This window comes from Dermacentor albipictus, chromosome 4 (assembly GCF_038994185.2).
Source record: "Dermacentor albipictus isolate Rhodes 1998 colony chromosome 4, USDA_Dalb.pri_finalv2, whole genome shotgun sequence".
Taxonomy (NCBI): Eukaryota; Metazoa; Arthropoda; class Arachnida; order Ixodida; family Ixodidae; genus Dermacentor; species Dermacentor albipictus.
This window is the reverse complement of record NC_091824.1, coordinates 142,701,995-142,721,005: the sequence shown is the minus strand read 5'-3', so window position 1 is coordinate 142,721,005 and position 19,011 is coordinate 142,701,995. Positions and strand designations below refer to the sequence as shown.

General features: G+C 45.6%; 1 protein-coding gene across 6 annotated transcripts in view; it reads left to right on the top strand.

The window, feature by feature from the left end:
• Positions 1–19,011, top strand: part of cic (Putative transcription factor capicua) — a 116,277-nt gene that overhangs the window by 81,526 nt on the left and 15,740 nt on the right. For 5 of the 6 annotated variants that reach the window (XM_065448479.2, XM_065448481.2, XM_065448478.1 and 2 more), the window contains exons 16-19: positions 1,466–1,554; positions 5,306–6,072; positions 9,983–10,143; positions 11,723–11,884. In XM_065448479.2, coding sequence (XP_065304551.1) covers positions 1,466–1,554; positions 5,306–6,072; positions 9,983–10,143; positions 11,723–11,884 — 1,179 coding nt within the window. The remainder of the gene's footprint in view (positions 1–1,465; positions 1,555–5,305; positions 6,073–9,982; positions 10,144–11,722; positions 11,885–19,011) is intronic. The other variant, XM_065448484.1, reaches the window with a different exon arrangement.

Here is a 19,011-nt window from a genome sequence, read left to right as displayed (position 1 = left end):
GATGTACAAGAAATATACTGTATTAAAGTGGAAAGTTGGGCGAGTTGGTATACATTCACAATGGGAACAGCGCGAACAATATTTATTCAAGCAATATGCAACTTGAATTTATGCCCCCGAATTGTACTTCTTTGCTCCAACCTTTGGACCAGGGCATCATCAGATGTGTGAAGGCCAAATTTCGGAAGCGTCTTGTGCAGTGCCTCCAGATCACTATTCGGCTGAAGCTGCCCACACAGGTAAACATCCGTCAAGCTGCAGAAATGCTTACAGGGTCGTGGTGGAACGTGAAGACAAGCATGATCAGCAACTGCTGGCGAAAGGCAGGCCTTTTAAAGGCTTCACCTGTGCCACAACACTGCGAGGACACAGAGGAGCTCAACCCAGAACTGTGAGATGAGCTTACCGAGAAGCTCCCCATCGACACCGCGGTGACCTTCGATGATTACATTGACAGCGACAGCGTGGCGGCTACATCCGCGGAGCTCACCAATGAAGACATCGTGAAGAAAGTGCGTGATCAAGAAGATTGCAAAAGTGACGAAGACGATGCCGACACTGGATCAACACACGAAGAGGAAGGGACTGTTTCCAGCTCAGATGTTTTAGTTTTTCTCTAAAAAAGACGCTATCATTCCTGGGGCACTGTAAAGATGTCCCCGAAGACGTTCAGAGGAAGGTCGAGGATGTGGAGGCATTCGTCCTGCAGCGCTTGCTGTCCACTCGCCAGAAGATTACAGACTTCCTCAAGCAATAAATTGTAGTTAAACTGTGCCCAGCATTCTCGTTTATTATTTACATACGGGCACGCGCATTTGCTGCAAAGGTACGTAATTTTCGTTGTTGTGTTACATTACTGACATGAAAATATTGTTTTTTCAGTACTACGATAATGCAAACAAACGAATTAAATTTGGCGGTCCCACGAAGTTCGTTGTAACGAGATTCTACTGCACTATCACTTTTGCGTGATTTTGCTCGACTCGGCACTGAATGCGTTGTCATCGACCACCAGTGTTTCTGGCGCTGTGCAAAGCTCACTATCTGTGTACAGTGCCAGGAAGGCTGTTGATCGCATACTTCAAGTCCAGTGCAGAGACTCGTGAAAGTGATACTGTTGCAGTATCTAAGATGATCGCTCGAGAATGCCGCCTCTGTGTGCTTGATATCAGTGGCCGGAGACTCGCATATGGCAACAACGATTTGCCACTCTCATTATGAAAGCTTATCTAAAAAAAAAAAACAATCCCATCTGCGAGGGAAAATTCTGCATGTCTTGTTTTTTGCACATCTTGTTAAGCATAGAACAATATACACCAAGACCTTAGAATATTTTGCATCACGAGTAGGTCCTTTCCTTACATTAGTGTATTGAAAGTGTTGTGTAAGTAAAGCTGTACGGCTTGAGCAGTACATTTCTTTATTTTACTGAATGCGCAATTTCTTTTTTCTTTTTGGTATACAGACACCAAGGCACTCTGCAGGGGGCTTTCACCAGAAAGATTGCTCAAGGCCGGCAAGACAAAGAAGCTTTTGGAGGCTGGTGATGTGACGGTGAGCATAGTCACCTTCCCTCATGCTTGCTGCCCTCTTCATTCAGTTTCCCGATTTCTCTCTCTGTGCCTCTTCTTCTATTACAGTCTAACCCGGTTATACCGAACTTGCAAAAAAAACGCCTATCAGTTTGATATAGAGCATAATTCGATATAAGTCTGCTAAATAATTGGATGTCATAAAAGCACACTACAGTAAACCCTCGTTAACACGAACTCGCATATCTCGAAATATCGGTCAAGTCGAAAGTTTTCCACGCCGCGCCTTCCCCACCCATAGGTGTTATGTATTTGCACCCGTTTATCTCGAAGCATTTTTCGGGCGTAATACGGATATCTCGAAATTTCGACCGGGACGGCTGAAGGCAAAGGCCGTTACCAAAAGGTTATACAGGCTCCGAGCGAGCGCTTGGTTCCTACTAAAGTGCCGAACTCGGTCGCGTTCTAAGGGCGAATACAAAATTCCCGCGGATGCAGCCGTTTTCCGTCAACCACGTCAAGTAACCTTGGAAGCAGTCACGTGGTGTGCGCCGCTTGCGCGCGGGGGCTCATGGGTTTTATCGAGTAGTCGCGCCACTGCATTTCGCACGTGCGGACGTAATTGTGCGTGTGCGATTCTGTTCTTCGTTTCGTCGCGCTGTGCGCATGACGCGTTGACTGTGATTTTTTGTGTTGTTGTGTGGTCAACGGACGACGACGATGTCCCGCCCCAAGCAGTGCAAGTCTCTGACGCTGGAGAAAAAAGTCGCGTTAATCAAGGAAGTGGAGAAAGCGGGAAGATCCAAAACGAGCATCGCCAAAGAATTCGGCATCCCTATGTCGACGCTATCGACAGTTTTAAAAAATCGGCAGAAGATCTTCGATGGCTTCGAGCAAAGTTTTTCCAGCAAGTGGAAGCGGATTCGGGCCTCGAAATTCCCGGACGTCGAAGCAGCACTCATGCTGTGGCTCCGGAATGTCAGGGCAGCCAACCTTCCCGTGACAACCCAAATGATGATGGAGAAGGCAGACGCTCTGGCGTTGCAGATGGGCCACACAGACTTCAGTTGCAGCAATGGCTGGTTTGAACGATTTAAAAAAAGAAATAACGTAGCCTCGAAGCCTATCCACGGCGAAAGCGGCACTGTTGATGAAGGGGCTGCAGACACCTGGCGCAACCACCGCCTCGCCGAGCTGCAAAAGGCTTACGCGGACAAGGACATTTTCAGCCTCGACGAAGCAGCACTGTTCTATAAGATGCTGCCTAGCCGCACATACACGCCGAAAGGAGAAGCGTGCTGAGGCGCTAAGCAGCGCAAAGACCGAGTGACGATACTTTTCGGAGCCAACTCCACCGGCGATGAAAAACTGCCGCTGCTTGTTATCGGCAAGTCGCTCAATCCAAGGTGCTTCCGAAATGCACGGCTCCCGAGAGATGCGACTTACCGCGCCAATAAAATGGCCTGGATGACTGCAGCGCTCTTTGAAGAATATGTACGTGCTCTTGACCGCAAGATGGCAAGGGACGGCCGGAAAGTGTTGTTCGTTGTGGACAACTGCCCCGGCCACGGAAAAATCAACAACTTGGAGGCGGTCACGCTGGAGTTCCTGCCTGCTCATATGACGTCCGTGCTCCAGCCGATGGACCAAGGAGTCATTGAGGTTGCTCGCAAGTTTTACAGGAAGAGTCTCCTGCACCGCATTTTGTGCTCTTACGACAGTGGTAAGAAGTACGAAATAGATTTGCTGGGTGCAGTTCACCTGATCGCTGAAGCCTGGCGACAAGTGCGTCCATTAACGATTGCCAATTGTTTCACGCACGCAGGATTTTCGCGCGCCGAGAAATCGCTCGAGCCAGACACTGACGAGTTCAGTGATTGCGATGAACTTTGCGACGAAGTCCGCAAAGCTGCCGGCTGCGCCAGCGATGCCGAAGACGGCGAAATCTTTTTTGAAGAGTACGCGCTCTACGAGTCGGACGTGCCCGTTACCGGAATGTTGTCCGACGCCGACATTGTTGAAATGGCAGTGAACAACGGTGACCACGCTGACGAAGAACCACCTAGAGAAGTGCCGACAACTGCAGAAACAAGGAACTTACTACGTTTGCTCCGCAACAAAGTTGAATGCAGCGGCGGCGAACAACGGCTCATGCGGTGCGTTCAGCAGCTCGAGGAAGCTTTTCTCGCGCCGAATGCCAACGCCAAGCAGGCAAGCATCACCCAGTTCTTTCCAAAACAATAAAATTGTTTTTCCTGGGAATTCTGTGTCTATTGCAAAAGCTCCCCTCGTGCTGTGGAGCGTTTGTTAGCAGTGCTGGTTGTCACTGGCTCTTTCAGTGACCCGGTCACTGAAATTTTCGGCATTTTGCTTAACTCGAAACTCTGCTTATCTCGAAATTTTTCCCGGATTTTACAACTTCGAGTTAACGAGGGTTTACTGTATTGCATGTTGCCTCTATTCTTAGCGATATTTACCTGAGTAAAGTTGACAGCTGCTTAGAGAAAGCCTTAGGCGATAGTGCTATCAAGATATTTCGTTATGTTGATGATTACCTGATTTTCTGCAATAGGGAAGAATTTGATTCTGCTGCTACCTCAGTAAGTGAGCAATTTAAACTTTATTGAGGAGGATTAAAGTTTACCAAAGAATTTCCTGAGCGACGCGTAATTCAGTTTCTTGACATTTCCTTGGTCTTCGAACAAAATCACGTTTGTTGGCAGTACTCCCCAAGATCTTCGAAGCCGTTGCTAAACTTTCCGTCCAAGCATTCCAAAGTAGTAAAAAACGGAATTACCATGTCGTTCCTGCACACACAAAATGAGCGCCAGCTTTAATGCGCAGTTCCGGCGCCTATTAGAAGCAGGTTGTCCTAGGGTAGCAGTGGCCACTGTGGCTGAGCGCCTAAAGAAGTCGGTTTCGAGGGGGACGGACATGATTAGAGAAAGCAGTAATAGCAAAAAAAAAGAGTGGTGGCTATTCCGTACATTCATTCAGTGTCGCACAGGCTTAAAAACGTTGCAAGTAGATATGTTAATGTTGCTTTCACTGCTTCCAATAAGCTAGGTAAGATATGCGCTGCCGTACAGAGGGAAAAGAAGCAGGTAAAAGGCAAAAAAAGAAGATATTTGTCCAGTGAAGCTCAATAAGAACAACAGTTTTACTGACTGTCGTATGGGTGTGTTTTATAAAATTCCCCTTAGCTGGGGCCAGTTCTACGTAGGGCAAATGGGATGGTGTATCAGTCAGAGGCTAATGGAACATAAAAGGTCGTTAACTGGTGGATCGCCTTCTAATCTTTCCCTACATTGCCAAGATTGTAACTGCACGCCAGAGTTAGATGAATGTGTGATATTGTACAGGCATGAGAATGAAGATACGCATCTTATGGTAGAGGCATGGCATATCTATAATGGTGGAAGTGCGTGCGTGAGTCAGCCTTCGATTGCTTTACATGGAAGAGATTAAGTGCCTTAACAGTTATGTTTCGCGTAGACCGGCACATGTACCCGACTGACACGTGGTGATACCATTCCTGAGCTTGCGCAGATTAGTTTTGTGTCTTATTTCTTTTTTTGCCTCGTTGCTCCCTTCAGTCGATAGTCGGCGTTCGTGTTGTAAACTTCTCTACTCTTGTGTCCTGTCTGCACGCCTCACATCTTTTTTGCATACTGAATACCATATTCTCTGTGTGAGCCATGCCACCCCAGTGATCCTTTATATTTAACATGGTTTAGAGAGGCGAAATTAATACTGTCCTGACCTTTTTGCAGCATACATCCAGCCCTCGCGAAGGTCCTCCGACTGGTTCCAGCCTACTTCGACCCAGCTTGGATGAGCAGCAGTGGCGGCTACCCCAGGTGCCGCTTGAGCCGATTTACTCTTCCTCTGCCTCGTCCTTGGTGGTTGAAGCAGCAGCTCCACAAGAAGGGAGCCCTAAGCAGCAGCCATTTGTGCTTGCACCAACGCCAGCTCAACTGGGCCGTGCACCGGGTCAACTGCACCAGCGCAAGAGCAGTGGTGCTGCATCATCCTCTCAGTCCTCTTCACCGTCCGAGCCATCCTGCCTTACAGATCTCAGTGACAACACTAGTCAGTTGCAGCCGCTGTGCCCACCAGTGGTGAATGCCACGGCTGAAGAGGGCCGTGTCAACCGGGAAGACGGTGCTGCTCCCAGGGAAGACAGTGCCACACCAGCAAAAGAAAGTCAGCAGCAGCAGCAGCAACAACAACAGCAGCAACAACAACAGCAGCAGCAACAACAACAGCAGCAGCAGCAGCAACAACAACAACAACAACAACAACAACAACAACAACAACAACAGCAACAACAGCAGCAGCAACAACAGCAGCAGCAACAACAGCAGCAGCAGCAGCAGCAGCAGCAGCAGCAGCAGCAGCAGCAGCAGCAGCAGCAGCAGCAGCAGCAGCAGTCCGCAAAGGAACCTCTGCCACCACCACCTGTGGCCAATGCGGGACCAACTGCCAAGGAGGCCAAGAAATCGGTGCTAAAACGAACTGTCAACGATGGAATGGACAAGTGCGTAGAAGTTTTTATTTTTGCCAGTGTTGTGTTTAATGAGTTCACCCTTTTTGATCAATTTCAAATGCAATAGCATTTCTTGCAGCCAGTGCACACCGGTTTTGCACTCATCCTCCAACCTCCCGACCTCGTACTCATCACCAAGTTGGCAACTCTCGTTGAGAAAGTTCAGACGATGGCGTGGGCCCGCTTAGATTTCGCGTGTGACGCCCCAGTAGCATGGGCCAGCTATCCGTTTCGAGACGCACTGGTGACGCACGCTGGAAAGCAACCTCCAGTTTGACACCAGACTCCGAGATGACGACTCCCGAATCCAAAACCATATGCACACAATATTCAAGTGACGGCGACATATGATGCGACAGGCAGACACTTTCGCGTTGTGTCATGAAGGAACCACATGGACGCAACACCGTGAAAAAAAGTAGTGACAAATTTTTATTGTAGTCTGAATAAGTACGGCTGTGCGCACGTAAAGAAACTGCAAATGTACCAGGAGGCCAATGTTCTAACCAAGTTGTAGTGAGGCTAGCTTTAATATGCTGCCATCAGCAGTGGAAATTCATTCTATGTCACCAGGCCGTCAGAGAGAAAGGCCGTGGCACCATCTGGTGAGTTTCTCAAAACACTTGCAGTCTACGGTGGTGTCTGAGGCTTAAAAGCATCAAAACAAACAATTAATTTCAATAATAATGTCAAGACAATGCCAGTACTTTGACCTCAGCTTGATAAAAGACGAAGTGATGGCTGATTTTAATATTTAGTTTTTCAAAGCAAGTTGCAAGAGCAAATTCAGATCAAAGGGGGCTGACTGGTTGCTGCCATGTTGTTGCACAATCACACTGTCCCTGCCAGAAGTCAATGCGGGGACTTCCAGGCGACAACCAGAAATTTTCTGGTTGGCCAAAAGCCGGAAATCCGACAAGCGACAGCGACTGATCACCCTCAGCAATGGCATAACCTATCGCTTGGCACCATCATTTGTCGTCGTTGGTTGAAAATTGTGTGCATGTCATTGTAGGTTAAGCCTTCGCGATCATGACTGGCAATAGTAACATGTTCCCACGGCCTCAACAATCGAAATATAGGTACATAGACTTAAGCACGACAGTGAGCAAGAGCTTGTAAATATTTCTGTACTGCTGGAGTTGCAAGAAATGTTGAACTTACTTTTTACATGAAAATATCTGAATAATGGCACTTTGAAGACAAACTGACCCCAGAGATGAACCAGTTTCTGTTTTTGCAAGAAAAAAAACAAACGTTTCTTAGATTTGTCAACGTCTGGCTTATATTTCAATGTTTTGTGCAAATCTTTGAACTATTCGAACTATTCATTTTGATTTCACTTCAATTTTTCCTTGAACTAAGAAATTTGTGTTTGCAGAAGCCTACCGAAAAAGTATTTCATCTTTGCACTTCCGGTCTACACACAACAGTTGCACGTAGCAACATGTGCTGCACGTGGCCTCAGATTGTACTGGCGTGCTGCGTAGCATAGATTCTGCAGTCACCATGGAGTACTGCAGTGAGGCCTCTGGCTGCTGACAACCACGTGCTCTTATTGGCATCTATAGACCGTTTTTTCGTAGGTGCCTCCATATTGTGAAGGCAGTGGCGCCGCCTATGAGCAGCGCCATACTGGCTTGGGTGAAAGTGGTCTTTTGCATGGCAGGTATATGCTCGGCGGTAAGTTCTGGCATTTGTTTTTGCAGTCGTGTGGTCTGTTTAGTATGACGTGCGTCTTCTACGTGCTAAACGGTTCTGTGAGACGTGCTGAAGTGGTTTAAGGTGTTGTGGCCAGAATTTCTGCTGGTGTTGCGGTGGACGGAACACGCAGCGGGATGTGTGCGCACATATTTGAGCCTACAATCAGCCTCGGAGATCAATTGTGTATTTCTGAATGTTCCAATCACTAATGTGACCTTATTGCAATATTATCCTCTATTTCTAAGCTGGGGTTTAGGAGCCATGAAACATACGCAACGATCGTAACAGCGTGGGTATCGTTCTGCTACGATAGGAGCTGTGCTGTTATACTTTGACAAGCGTTCAAACTGTTCGCTGCAGGTTACATTGCGTCTCTAGTTGGTTGGATGGATGAGGTTTCCACCCATGAATAAAATAGTTTTGGCTAGTAATAGCAGCATACCTTAGTCTGAATTAGGCTTGTCCAGCAAAGCGACCGTTTACAAACTGCGGGAGCGTCCTAAGCAGTAGTAGGTGCTGGATTACAGATATAGTTGCTCTATATAGCGCATGGTCCAAGCATATGGCATCAGCGGTTATATATTTATAAACGTTGCGTGGCGTTAGCCCGTTTTCTCTTGCTTTTTAGAGAAAGAGGATGATAACTGAACTTTTTTTTTTCAGTTGTGTTCATTCAGTTCTCTATGACGCACTCACGTATTACGGGAATTTCGCGCTCAAAAATAGCCATCGCATTCTTTTTATGCGAACCCTCTCATATATTATGGTTGTATAGTGGCCAAAAAGGCAATGCCGAAGCACACAGCTTATATATGTATCGTGCTGGCTCACTAACCGCAGTGATTGCTGTGTTGAGCAGCGCCATGGGCCTCATGCAGCAAGGCTAGCGTAGACATACGATAATTTCAAGCATACTGGATTTGAAATGCGTGAGAACGATGCCAGTGTATCACAAATATTTGATAGCGCCTGGCGCTCAGATGTTTCGTGGCTGCCTTAGGTTGGCCGTGCATGAGCATGCGCTCTTATGTTTTATGTTTTACTCCCTATGCCAATCGATCAGACAGTGAGCTGATTTACCATTTAATGCTGGTAATACAGAGATGCCGGTTTTCTTTGTTGAATTAAAATCGATATAAGCAAAATAGTAAACAACACATACACGCACCGCGACTGATAATGCGCGTACACCGCGGCTGATAATGTGCGTACACCGCGGCTGATTATGCACGTCACATTTTTGCGCCCCCAAGACATATTTCTGCCTACAGTAGTTACTGATGCACCGAAAGGCTTCCCTGACGTCCTTATATGAATGAACATGGCATAAATTTCACAAAGTAAGATCTAAAACATCTCGAAATCGTTCCACAGCATGCGACACAATACTTTCAAGCAACGCTGCGCTGGATCGCCCAAGCCAGAGAGGAGGAAAGGCTTTCTGCGTGCCCTATCCTCGCCCGATGAAGCAGTCTACAGGTGATATAGCTCCAGGTGTGCGGCAACACAAGGCAGTGCGAGGGCCATTCTCATTTTGAGAAAGCAGTGTGCATGCCTGAACTGGAAGTAGCGTCGTGTGCGCAACTTCTCAGGTGGGGCCATGCCCCCTTGCCTTCCCCTCTGTGTGGCTTCCTGCGTGCTAGTGGAGATGAAAGGATAAAGGAAGGTGCACATCAGTGAAATAGCTATCTCTAACTCTGCTTATACCTGCCGTGGTTGCTTAGTGGCTATGGTGTTTGGCTGCTAAGCACAAGGTTGTGGGATCGAATCCTGGCCATGGCGGCGTATTTCGATGGGGGTGAAATGCGAAAACACCCGTGGTACTTTGATTTAGGTGCACGTTAAAGAACCCCAGGTGGTCCAAATTTCCAGAGTCCCCCACTGCGGCATGCCTCATAATCAGATCGTGGTTTTGTCACGTGAAACCCCATAGTTAAATTCATTTTTTAACTTTGCTTATACTTGAAGGATTCAAAAACATATTGCAGCAGGAAATTTGTGGGGTTAAGTCCTTTAATAGTGAGGCCATTTTATGATATAGTTAGAAAAGTATTTCAGGGCCCCTTTATGGGGCTTTAGGCAAGATTGATAGAGGAATTATTTAATATATGCTCATTTTGTCTCACCAGCCCTTGTTAAGCATTCCCACTACCATCACTGCTTTACCCTCTCCTTTCTGCATGTGTCACACCAACAGGGTGTTGGAAGAAGTGAACTTCAAGGCCCAGTTTGCCAAGCTGCCTGAATACAAGCCAGAGGAATCGCCTTCCGGAGCGGCATCTCTGCCCTCATCGCCGTTTGTGCAGACCTACAGGAAGCGGCCAAAGCCCTCCGGTGAGGAGATGTCGCGAGATAGATGTGAGCATGTTTCTCCTGCCCTGCAGATTTGTATGCTTTTGCACGTGAAAATTCTGAGTGGATTCTCTGTAGTAACTGCGGTGTTCCGTTGCTCAGCTTGGGGAGGTCATGGGTTTAAGGTCAAATTTGAAGGAGGGGGAATACAAAAATACTTATAGGCTGAGCATTGGGTGCACATTAAAGATCTCCAAATGGCTGAAATTAATTACTAGAAGCCATCCATTATTGCGTCCCTTGTAGCAGGAGTATTGCATTAGGACATTACACTGTGGCAATCAGTCATAAATAATTTAATGAGTGGTTTATTTGTTTGTGCACTCACTGCTAACGAGACAAGACCTTATCATTAGGTAACTGCTATTCTGATGTTAATGAAGATCAAATGCTGGATCTTTGCACGTGGCATGCTGCAGTTTTATTAATGACCTCTTCTGTCAAACGAATGAATATTTTGGTACCTCAGCATTAGATCATTGTGTTTGTCTTAATCTTTAAGGGGCCCTGAACCACTTCTCATGCAAGTGGAGAAAGGCATTTGAAGTGAAAATAGGGTAGTTCAAAAATACTTCGCAGCAAAAAGTACTTTAATGCATTCGTCAGAAGCAGAGTTGGCAATCAAACATGGCTTCCGCTACACTCCTGTTACTTTTTCAGTGCCTTGCACTGCGAAGGCTATGGCACAGTGGGGTGTGCCCACAACGCTCCGCCTTCTAAATGTCACCATGGCGCACAGTTCAAATTTAATTTTGGATGTTAACGTAGACACCAAAACTTCTGCCTTTGGGGCCTACAATGCGCTAAACATATGCCAAATGTAGTTGTCCTCAGCGAGTGGCAGTGCGCTTGGCCACTGGGCTCATGGCTGCACCCCACAGCGGCCGTGGTATCTATGCCATGTAACCGACCGCAGTTAGATGTCAGCTGTTGGCCAATAGCAGCTGTTCAAAAACGGGAATGGCGAAATAGCACGTCCAATGACGAAATAGTGCATCTAGAAGAGGGTGAGGACAGAGCCTTCTGCTGAAAAGAGAGCATTTGAGAGAAAGGTGACTTCACAATCCGCACGCGAGCTCCACGCACTTAGCTGAGATGTTCACAGCAGCGTATTGTTAGTGCATTTGCACAGGACTGTTGCGCGCAAGAGAGAGACGAAGAGGAAGTGATATACTGTTTCCTGGAGCTGTGACCTTTGTACCAGCCTGCACGATTAGCTTCTCCCTATGTAACTTTTCCCCATGTAACTAGTTGTAAATATATTTGTGCATCGGGCTTCCTCTTTGTAACAGTATGCTACCCACAGACTATGTTATTTCTCCAAGCCCGAGGACTGGTTCAGGGCATCTGCTGAATCCCCGTTCTTGTAGGGCTGCACCTGCACAATTGCATCACCGGCAAAGTTTTTCTGCAGTTGTATGTTTTAGACACTGAGAAATCTTTCTAAGCCAGTGGCACGCAAGATTGTGCCACTTGTTCTTATTTATTTCATTGATAGTGCCTGTTGCAAAGTGAGCCACACGGAACCAAAATTATGTGCCACAATGACGTAGTGTGCAATGACAACACTGGCCCGAAAATGCAGATATGGCCGAGGACAACGGTGATCCGACTGGGTCCAAGTGTGCTACTGGGTCGTCCCCAGTGGGCACACCCCGCACTCCCCAGACTGCAGGCCCAAAGCTGGAAGGCACCAAGTTTTTTGGACCCAGCTTCAACCTTGACGTTCTGGCAGACACTCGAAATGGTTCGTATGGAAAGGTTTTGCTAATTACCAGACTCTTAACTGCATTTGAATTTGTAGTTACAGCAGGAAAGTGGCAGGTGCAGGTCGTCATATTCACCTGCACTTCATCCAGAGGTGTGAACGTTGAGTGAACATGAGTTAGTGTACACGATTCTCAGTGGATGTGAATGTCGATTTGAGTGAAATGCCAGTGAGCTTAAGTTGTTGGCTACAAGTTGCTTGTTGGAATGTTATGCATTCCAGTTGTAATTGACACTGGGGCCATATTTTCCATGCCAATATTCCAAGTTGATACCACGCTTATCATAGTGGCAGTATTAAATCTGTATTATGTTCACAACGCCATTTTGGTCACTCACAAAGGCCTTTTCTAAGTAACAGTGACACTTGATACATTTTAGAGCGATACTCTATGACATAATATGGATTAATATTTGCCTTTAGTATCTATTTAAGGGGGGACGCGGCTTTCGCATCGCGAAAAATTGCCAAAAAATAGATTTTTTGAACGTCACGTTTTCAGTTTCTATAACCCTTTTTCTATCTGATACCCAAATATCATCACTGTAAACTACTTAGAAGTGCTCTAAGAAATTCGTTTTATCAGCCAAAGTGGCCTAAAATCTCACAGAAATCAAGAAAGAACAGCGTTTTTCAAGCCACAATATCTCCAGAACGGTGCGACCGGGCGCCACCATCTTGGTCTTGTTGGAAAGCACATTTCTGCATCTTCAAATTTGCCGCTTCAGCGATCTCCTCCATACAGAAACAAGCGCACAAAAAGCAAATGATTGAAGGTCGTGCCAGAGTCTGTGATTGGCCACGCCCGCCACGTGACTCCAGCGCGGTTCGCCATTGGTCCGGCGCTCGCATCGTCTGCTCGGCTCTTTGCACCTCGCGAGTCTGGACGTCTCCACTCGCCGTAAACTTGACGTGTCAAAACGTGCGCTACATGAACATCGCAGTAGCGTGGCCGATCCCTACGCTTGTGGACGTTTCAGACTCGCGGCTAAGCATTCCGAGCATCGGCGATGCGGACTTCGTGACCAAGATTCACGCGCAGAATCCTCAAACATGCTGCTAAGCCTTTCAGCACTTGGTGTTTTGGAATTTGTGACAAGGCACATCGCGCACGCAATCTTCGGACACGCGGCTGAACATTTTGCGCATAGGGAGTCTCCGACTTGGCGATCGTGCATCAGCGCCTCCGACTGCGCGAATAAGCACATCGAGTGTCGACTCCTCGAGCCCGCAGCTAGGAATTTCGCGTGTCGAGGTTCGGCACCTCGGACTGCGTGGCTAGGTACTTCGCACATCGGCACCTTGAACTGCGCGACTAAGCACATCGCGAGTCAGCTCCTTGTATCTGCCGCTAGGCATTTCGCACAGTGGCAGTTCGGACCCGCAACCAAGCATATTGTGCGTTCACTCTATTATCATATTGTCATGATAGCTCGTAACAATATCTATCATACCACCTCTTCATAGAGAGAACCTCATCATGAGCTCAGTTCACTAGACCTTTTGGGCTGGCACAGACACCTGGGTGCAGAAGTGATCGAGGCATCATACAAAAGTAAAATTCTGGAAAGCACCTAGCAGCTGCATATCTATCACTGGCTCTCTGATCCTAAGTTCTACAGCCATTGTCAAGTAAAGATTACTTGGGAGGCTGTTAACACTCAGAGCCTTCATTCAGTAACATGGTCAATTCTACCAAAAAAGAAAAAAGAAGCCTCACTGATTGTACTAGAGATTGCTATCAGTCAGGCAGCCTGCGGGTACAGGCTGCCTGAATGTACACTGGAACTAAATTCATGCCCACACAGAGTTCTGCATGTCACTTGGTTTGAAACCTAGGCACCATGCTCCTTGTAGAGCAGCAGCAAAGAATGCCCCATGAAAAGAAATGTGTGCGTGCGGGGGGGGGGGGGGGGGGGCGAAGCACACCAGACCAGAGGCCACATGTTCAAGGAGCCCCACATCACAAAACACCCTAAAGACTACAAATTTGGTGCCTTTTAGAGAACTGAAAAGAAGGTGAAACTTTGAACGCTGTTATCTCAAAACTGTTTTTCTGCCTTTCTGCTCAGTTTCTGGAGCTGATTTCCTTATTACCGTTTAACATATTTTGACTCCATTTTTTTTTGTGTGTGTGTTCCTTGGGCTGCAGTGCAGGTCGTGACCTTCTCGCTTTCTTATCTTGACCCTTTGTAAGTCTACGATATGGCTATTCGTCTACCCTGAAAGTGTGCTTGATGTGAAGGTAACAAAAAATATGGCACTCCAATAAATGTGTGTTGCGAAAAAAAAAAAAATGTAAGAATGTCACGACCTTCAGCACGCATTTAGCTATGCAGTCAACACTTAACAAGCCTTCTATCACGTTTTTTAAGTTCCCCAGGCTCTCCAGGAGGTAGGAGGGAGAAAAATTCTGCTCAATAAAATTGAATAAAATGTTCTCAAGATATCGTTCTGAAACTTTTATGGAAGCATCAGGGAGACACTCTAAACATTTGTGCCAATTTTCATCAAAATCCATGAAGAAATAAGGAAGTTGATTTTCAAAGCCACGTCCCCCCTTAAAGTCTTGCTTTAATTAACTCTTTAACACCAGTTCGAAGGCATAAGCCTTGCTATGTGATGGTGTGCAGATATATAACCTGCTGTGTTTAGTGCTTTGCAAAAAAAAAAAAACCATTTTTAAAAGCTTTATGTATGGCATGCTACACTTGATTTATGCTTTTCTTTATGTGCATTGTCTTCACAGCCTGAAATGCAAGTACATTTTTTGCATGTATTTTGAACTGCTTGACCTCCCGTGGTGGCTCAGAGACTGTGGCTTTCTGCTCCCGAGGATGAGGTCATGGGCTCGATTCCTAGCTACTGCAGTAACACTTTGACGGGGATGGAATACAAAAACACTCGTGTACTTAGGTTTAGGTGTACATTGACTGCATTTTATGAGCCTACATCATTGCGGTACCCAGTAGCTGACGGATTTTTCGGACTCTGAAAACTCGGACATAATGGATGTTCCGGACTTTGTACATGCACCATCAGGGTTCTCACAGAGCTAATGCATTCTTGTGACTGATATTTTTAGATGAATTTAGGCCCCAAAGTTCGATTTTTTCAAACTAAATCGCTCGTACCGAGCCACGCTACCCGATCTTGGACGCTGCCTTGTTGGATGTTCTGCTGGTTTGGCCTGGCTTGGCCTGGCTTGGCTTCCAGTGGCCTGCTGTATAGCCTCCAAGACTGACAGGTGCACGCTATCAATAGAAAGCATGTGCCATCCTCCCGTCTCTGAGGCCATACCCATTCCCCTTTGGCTGACAAAACGCTCCAAGGGACTGCACTTTTTCTTTATTTCTTTTTTCGGTTAGCACTATCATCATAATCGCTATGCAGGATCATTTCTTTCTTTGTTTTTTTTTTTCTTTTTTCTTTTTTTTTCTCCCTCCCTAAAGTTTCGGTTGCTATGCTGTTTGTGGGTGTGTCCATTGAGCAGGTGTGTCTCAGTGACGTCGCATATTTGTGTGTGTTTGCGCAGCTTTGCATTTATGTTATTGGCACCACCTCTTGTGCCTTTGTGAGGGCAAAGTGCTGCAAAGAAACGTGGCTTGTTTCTTCTATCTCAATGGCGAACTCCGTTGCCATAGATCGCCAACACGGTGATGCCATGGTGACGTCCTTGTCGACTGTATATGGAGACGACTTCACTCTTGCACAAATCCAAGCAAAATGATTGCCTCCAAGCATAGTATGAAGCAGGGCATTATTAGAAATTTTTTTTAAAGCTACTCTAAGCCTAATAGATATATAAATATTTTTTTGGTGGAACGAGCTTTTTTAAGAGTATTTCTTGGTCCCTGCAAGGTCTGGAAAATTGGTTGGCTACTGTACTGGTAAATTTTGCTAGTAAATTCCGCGACAATATTCCCATTTTCAAACCATTTTGAACAAAAGTAGTGCATCCGCTTATTTTGTCTTCTACATAGATGACTGCACAGTGTTGGCATTCAAAGCCGTGGTATTTGTTGCCCAATTGCTGCACTTTTACAGCACTTGTAGGTTATGGTTGTTTGATCTTTGTGTTCTGCTGTATAGAATGCAGCAGTTTGTCAGCACTCGCAGGCTGCATTTATTGCAGTCTCTGTGCTCTACCATGTAGATAGCAATGCTTTGTCGCTGTTCAAAGGTCGCGTTTTTGAAATCACACTCTCTGAGCACCTTTTTGGCAGAAGGGTTCGAAAGACAGTGCAATCCCTGTGACAAAGCTCTGTGCGCCATTTCATTCATGAAATATCACACTTCATGACCTTGCTTAGCAATGGAAGAATGGATTAAACACTTCCATAGGCTGCCAGAGTTTGCTTTGCTGACTAGTTGATATTGAAGCACAGTAAATTGAAGCATTTTTCGTGTTTCTGACGGTACTGTTTGCAGCAATGAGAAATACATGTATATTGCTCATTGAAGAGGTGCAGTGAGGTTTGCATGCATAAAGTGTGAAGTATATTCGTTGAAAACTTTTTAGAAGTGTTTTGGAAAATGGGAAGTCTTCCTAGAGCGAGATAACACTCTAATGAGAGGGCATTCTTAAGGTTTCGAATATTTCTTTATTTTATTTAGAAAGCGCCTTACAGGCTGTGCATATGGCATTGAGTAAGGGGGGCATCACAGCAATAAGATGTAGGCATAAAAAAAAACGCCGGCAGAGTACATGGTGTAGGCATGGGTATGCACTGCAAGAGGGTAATTGCAACATAATCGAACATTAAAAAACACAGAAACATAACTGCAAGTAAAATACACACAAGACACATCATGTGAAAAGCGTGTGCAGGTGATTGTAGAACTTGGAAACAGCTTCACTGGAAATACCATTCAGATGAAATTGGGCACAAGACAGAGCAGATAATTTTGTTCAAATATGCACATGTGTAATTAATATTGACCCTGCTGCATATGTTGACAGATGCCATTATCCTGTGCCAAACATTCGAATTGTGCCATTCTACTCCAAAGCACAAATTTCTAATGAAGTACGAATTGACTTGAGCGGGGTATGCGCCTTTCCTGGCAACCATGCAGCAATAGCCGTGCGTTGGTGTGATTTTGGATGTTGTCAAATTCCACTATACTGTCAGCTCAGATAGGCCAAGAGGGTTGCTGTGGCCTCTCTGATAGGCTCAAAATGCCTCCATTACAGAATTTGGCATCATGGCGCAATTTGACGACATCCAGAATAGCACTCCTGGACTCAAAGCCAAGGCAATTACTTTCAGATATGGCATCTGCAGTGTGGGCGTTAGGTGGCACATTGTAACTTCACCTTATGGAAATTAGGAATGTATTAGGCATGTTTCTAATTCTTACACATTCGCATACTGTGCGATCAGCTAAAAATAATTTGAACTGGCTACCTTTGAACGGGCACCCATGAAAAAAAAAATGGCACTGTCAGTTGAGTGAATAAGTCGTGTGAGGTCTGTTCAGTCATTAGCTCATTTTAGTTGTGCTCATACATTTTAGTGTTCTTTAGGTATATTCGCATCAATGGCAAGCACTGGTCATGCAACCTCCCATATCCATTTTGCCAACACACCAAGTCTGGTTGCCGACTTGACAGTTCATCACGGCGACAAGCCACCTGCTTGCTCTTGTGAAACTCAACCACAAATCTCAAGTTGCAGCAATGGTCGTCACTCAGATTTGGATCCTGCATCTACTCCATTTTTCTGCACGACCACACGATGTCAAATCAAACCTTTCAACCGTAGAACACAAGCCAGGAATACAGTGTTTTGGTTTTAGTCAACTTCAGTAGCCAAATGGCAGTCATAAAATGTCAGAGAAAATGCAAACGGCGTAATCTGCACTCGCGGCAACGATTTTGACATTGCAACTTGTGCCAAACATATCTGAAAATGGAATAATTCATTGTTCGATGTCCAAAATATCTGTTGCTGTTGTAATACATTTGCTCTATGGAGCCTATGGCAGGGCCGCGAATAAATTGGAGCTTGTCCAGAAAATTGACCTGTAACATATAGCCCATGATATTAGGTGTGTGGGCTGAGCGAAAAATCAGTGATCTTTATTCTCCATATTGCATCGTCAAAAAATATCAGTGCTTTTCCCAGCAAGGGATGTGGAAAACTGGCAAACATGCATTGACCACGTAACCTCACATATATTTTGTGACAGGTTAACCGACTGTTTTAGTAAAATGTCACAAAGAATAAAAAATAATGGGCTGCTTTACACGAATGACGCTCACTCAATACTGATGGGCGCTGCTCATGCTTGTCATGGGTCTTATATTAATTGTGCATGAATAATCATTCAGGTGTAGTTAGCTTGTTTATCACCCACCGTTATCAATATGGTGTCAATGCAGAAGTTGTGAAAATGCCGAGAAATTATCTATAGCAACCTTACTGTCTTCAACAGTTATTGTATCTGGTGGCAAAGAACTCCCGATAAATGGAAAAAGAAAACAAAAATGAAAGAGTTGGCACAATCTGTTTGCACACCTGGGAGTTTAGCAGTCTCAAATGTACACTGTGCGAACTACAGGCATAGTTCATCACATTACGGTCGTGCTCTTTCCTTGACGCATCGGTTAATTCCTGTGCATATTTTCGGTCCTTACCAAATGCAAAGCCTTGGTTAGAATGTGGGTAAGATGTGCAGCATACTGGATGACAAGGTTTACTTTTGAAATGGCTGATATCATTGGTGCAGGGGCACGCTGTCACATGGCATTTTTTAAATCTTTTGCTGAATCCTTCTTTTTGTTGAAAAAGAAATGCAGCAAATCCAACAATTTGAAATCTATATACAGCGAAGCTTTGTGCAAGTGCACAAAGAGTCGAAACAAGTACATGCATGTACACGTGTACAAACAAAAATTCTATCGAACCTCTTGTTAAGCGGAGTTGTTGACTACTAGAGAGTACGACAGATGCCTTGAACGTATCATGGTTTCAGAGGCAGCGGGGGCATACGTGTGTAGCGAAATTTGAATACATTCTGTCTGCAATCAGCGTTTACATCTTCATTATTGTGCAGCTGTAGATTCGCAAGGGCAAGGGCTTTTCTGTTTCTTTCCCCTG